At 36.0% G+C, this 4,614-nt stretch overlaps 1 protein-coding gene across 1 annotated transcript in view; it reads right to left on the reverse strand.

The window, feature by feature from the left end:
• Positions 1-477: 477 nt before the first annotated feature.
• Positions 478-4,614, reverse strand: part of Cenpi (centromere protein I) — a 71,989-nt gene continuing 67,852 nt past the window's right edge. The window contains exons 19-20 of the mRNA XM_048797325.1: positions 2,265-2,306; positions 478-1,577 (exon numbers count right to left, since the gene is read on the reverse strand). Of these exons, the coding sequence (XP_048653282.1) occupies positions 1,476-1,577; positions 2,265-2,306 (144 nt within the window). The 3' untranslated portion in view covers positions 478-1,475. The remainder of the gene's footprint in view (positions 1,578-2,264; positions 2,307-4,614) is intronic.

Here is a 4,614-nt window from a genome sequence, read left to right on the forward strand (position 1 = left end):
TCAGTCACATGGCTCATATGCTTATGAGGCTCTTTACCTATATCACCTCTTCAGACAGATCTTTCCTAACTACCTTATATATAGTAGCAACCACCTTCACATTTTGTCCCTATTCCCTGCCTTTTCTTCTTAGCACCTGATATTATACATTGCTTATATTGCTATTGTTTGTCTTCTTCATTAGAATGTAAACCCCATAGAAGCAGGTACTTTGTATGGGATACAGCTGTATAACCAGCATACCAAAGAATACTTGGCACATAGTAAGGAACTCAATACCTATTTTTTCAGGGATACTGGGGATTGAACTCAGGGGCACTAGACCACTGAGCCACATCCCCAGTCCTTTTTGTATTTTATTTAGAGACAGGGTCTCACTGAGTTGCTTACTGCCTCACTTTTGCTGAGGCTGTCTTTGAACTCGCAATTCTCCTGCCTCAGCCTCTCAAGCTGCTGAGATTACAGGCATGTGCCACTGTGCCTTGCTCAATACATAATTCAATTTATGAATGAATGAATGGGATTTCTACAATCCAATAGTATAATTTTCATTTTAATGAATACAAAAAAATGAACGATAAAAATGTGCCCTTAAAAACAAAGGTAAATTCAGCTTCATTCCTCTCAAATGATATGAATTTTATTAAGAGTAGGAGAGTTATTTAGTAGCACTGAAGCAAATGTGTACATTTTTAACAAGACAGTTAAGCTGATATGAAATCATAAAAAGCTTCAGAATTACTTCTGAAAGTAAAGCTGCAGTTAATTTATTATGGCCTGAATATTTTAAAAGTAGATATATACATACACATATACACACAAATAAAATAGTTTCATGAAACCATATCAGCATAAACAGAAATGTCTTGATTATCCCCCCTCCTCATCCTTTCCCCTTCCTTCCCTCAACAGATTCCTACCAGTGAAGGCCTATGAGGCCTTCAGCTACTCAGGGCTTTTAGAGTCATAGGTGTTGAATCCTATTAATTTGGTGCTGCTGCTTTTGTTCACATAAGAAAAAAATGGCAATATCCACAGAGGTTTCACAGAGGAAGCAGGGTATTCTGCATGAGTATGTCTATGGATTATCTACCACTATGTATGATCTGCTCTCTTCTATCAATGCAGCTCATAGTATACAAAAATGTGAAAAATCCCACCACAAAGCAAATGTCTCTCTTCACGTATAATTTGATGGAAGACAGAGCATGATGGAGAAGTCATTTTTTACCAGTAAGCTAACAATCTAAATCACAAAATATGTTAGCCACACCAAGGCCCTCCTGAGCCATGGACAGAAGGCCACTCTGAGTACTCCTTGAAAATGGCAGTCCATTAATGAAATGGATAGGGAAACACAAGTTGAGCTACTTGTCCTCTCTAGCATTGAGGAAGGAATTTAGTCCAGCAAGTTCAGTGTGTATGTAAACATTCATTTAATATTTACCATGGTGGTTATCAGGGGACAGCTCTGATCATGGGACAGAAGAATGATGAATATTACTTCCTATGAAAAGTTTCAAGCCTTGTAACCCCTCTGAAAATAAATATTCCAAATACCAGTTCCATTTCTTCCCCTGCAGGCAGAAAAAAAGAAAAAGTACTTATGAAATACATATGCTTATTTTCTACTTCCTCTTCTTTCCCTAGGAAAAGTTCACAGCATCCTAGATACATGTAAGAGTTAGCTCAGAAGAAGGGCCAAGTTCATAACAGGAGCTGAGTCATAAGTAACATTCAAACCAGAAAGTTCCCAAAGTCTAAGGGCTAAACATCCCTTTCATTATATTGGCAAAAACAATCTGTTCAACTGAACAAAATACTATGAAAACCGCCACCATTTCCATACTCTAGAAATTTAACATCTAATATAGATAACACAGGAGCAGACATTATTACACTATTGCCTATAATACATAAGTAAACAGAAGGAGTTTCTATAATAATCAAACAATTGTACAGAGTTTTGTTAAATTAATCTCATTACAGGTACAGTTTGTATACATACAACTATACTACTAAATGAGACAATGCATGATCACAACAGCAAGTATTAAACAAGAAGAGTTATATCCTAGAGAAGAATAAAGAAGGTATGTGCCAATAAATCCATATAAATCACAGAAATGAATTCAGAATGCAAACATTTCACTACTTTGTAGAGGTACCAGACTTAAGATTTGGAAAACAGTAAAGGTATACAATCTCTTGATGACATTAAGCTACATGAAATCTCTGACCATAATGAAAGTAAATTTATTTACCCGAATAGAGCCCATGTTTATTGTCCTTTCTTCCAGGTTTTCCTTTAAAAAAAAAGTGGGGAGACATGGGGATGAAAATATTTAGTTAGCAAAAACACTAGAAAATCAAGATGGTTCTTCACTCTCTGATTCATTTTACTAAGTCCTATTCCAACCATCATTCTTGGATTCCTTTTGAATATATACCCACCTCAACCCTCCATATTTCCTTCTTCCTAGAAGCAAATAGAGAGGAAACAAAATCACAGTAGAAAAAGTGAGCACCATTTTGCCAATCTATGGCCTCATTTTTTCATTCTGTACTTAGCCATTAGACTAGAGATGCAGGGTGTTAGAAAAAAGTTTTCTCAGGAATTTGCTGAGTGCTAAGCATTATGCTGAATCCACATGAATGAAGTAATGTATAGGTATACCCTACTGAAACCTCCCTCCATTTCATAGACCCTAAGTCTCTCCCCATCAATCATTATTTGAGCAATGTTCACCTTGCACCAGTGATTATATATACAGACTTTTTTCTTGTCTTTATTCCCTAACCAATATGTAAGTATCATAAGTATTCCAGAGATGATCAATTTAACCATGGTTCAACTTAAGATCTTTTGAGTTTATAATGGGTTTATTGGCACAGCATCTATATATAGGAGGATGTGTGCAGGTTATACACAAATTCCCACTTCATTTTATATTAAGGACTTCAGCACTTGTGACTTTTTTTTATCTGAAAAGAGCCTTCCTGGAACCAATCCCCCAAGGATACCAAGGGTAAATTTTAAAAGTTAATAACATTTGTGGTTCATTTCTTTCCTTCTCCCTCCTCCCAAATTATTCAGGTTTTGAGGGTTAAAACAGTGCTCCAACACTAACTCCAGACTCCCCCTACCAAACTGCTAGCATTCATTCTTCACAGTCTGATTCTAGAACTCTGCCTGTGCATGCTTGAACAGCAAATGACAACTATATCATGATTATTAGCTAACTGACAATGATCACAAGATGTATCCTGATCTCTGAAAAGTCAGAAAGTTAAAAAAGTGTTTTTGGAATTTATGAACTATAGTACAGGCTGATGAACTCCATATTATATTTTTCTAGTTTCAATCTCTCTCCTGAGATCCAAGCCTCTATTTCAAACTGTCCACTTAACATTTTTTGAATGTCTTAACAGGCATTTCAAACTCTAAAGAGAACTCAATTCTAAACTTATCCTCCCTGTCCAAATGAAATAACCTCTCCATTCATGCATCAGTATTCCTCTCTTTAACAAATGGAACCACCATTGACTCAATTGTTCAAGTCAAAAACTCCAAAAGTCCTTTCCTAATTCCCACCTCCAATCAAGCCACCATCAAAAGTCCTGCTTATTCCACTGCTACAATATACTGCATATCAGTCAATTTATACCCATCTCCACCACCAACACTTGCATAAAAATTACTATTAATATCTTTTCTCTCAACTCTAGCAATAGCCTCCTCCTGGGTATCCCTGCTCCAACTCAGGCCTCCTCTTTTAATTCATCCACCACAAAGAAGCCAGGGATCTCTATTAAACATCAACTCAAACCATATGGCAGCCCTGCTTAAATTTCTTTCCATTGTCTCCCACTGCATTCTTAAGACCTGGAAGGCAGATGGCTCTCAAGTCTCTTCAAGCTTTCTTCATTCCATTCTCCTTCTTGTTCCTTAAGTGATAAGCCACACTGGTCTCAGTTTCTTTGAAATCTTTGAGCTGTTCTAAGTTCCAATGCCTGGAATGCTCATTCTGTACCTACTTCCAAATGCTCATTCTCATCTCTCAGAAGAAATGTCAGCTCTAATGTCACTTTACCCAAAAAGGCCTTCGTTGATCACCCATTTCTTGACATCTCCCTAGCCCTTCTCACTTCATCCTGTTTATTTCCTTTGCAACATTTATCAAACTTTAAAATTATCGTGTTTACTAATTTTATTACTGTTAATCATTTGCCTTCATTAGGAGTAAAATCCACATGGGCAGGGGTGTATTTGTCATTTTCAGTATTATATTCCAGTGCTGGAAGCACACGGGGCACCAAATAAATATTAGCTGAATGAATAAACAAACAAGGAAACAACTAGTTACTAATTCAAAGGAAATTTATGATTTAAAAACAGCTTTGCCAGGTACAGTGATGCATGCCTCTAATTGCAGGTAATTGGGAGGTTGAGGCAGGAAGATCATGAGTTTAGGACCAGCCTAGACAACTTAGCAAAACCTTGTCTCAAAAATAAAAACATAAACATATATATATATATATATATATATATATATGTATATATATATATATATATATATATATATATACATATATATATATATATATATATAT

Source organism: Marmota marmota, unplaced genomic scaffold, assembly GCF_001458135.2.
Source record: "Marmota marmota marmota unplaced genomic scaffold, marMar, whole genome shotgun sequence".
Lineage (NCBI taxonomy): Eukaryota > Metazoa > Chordata > Mammalia > Rodentia > Sciuridae > Marmota > Marmota marmota.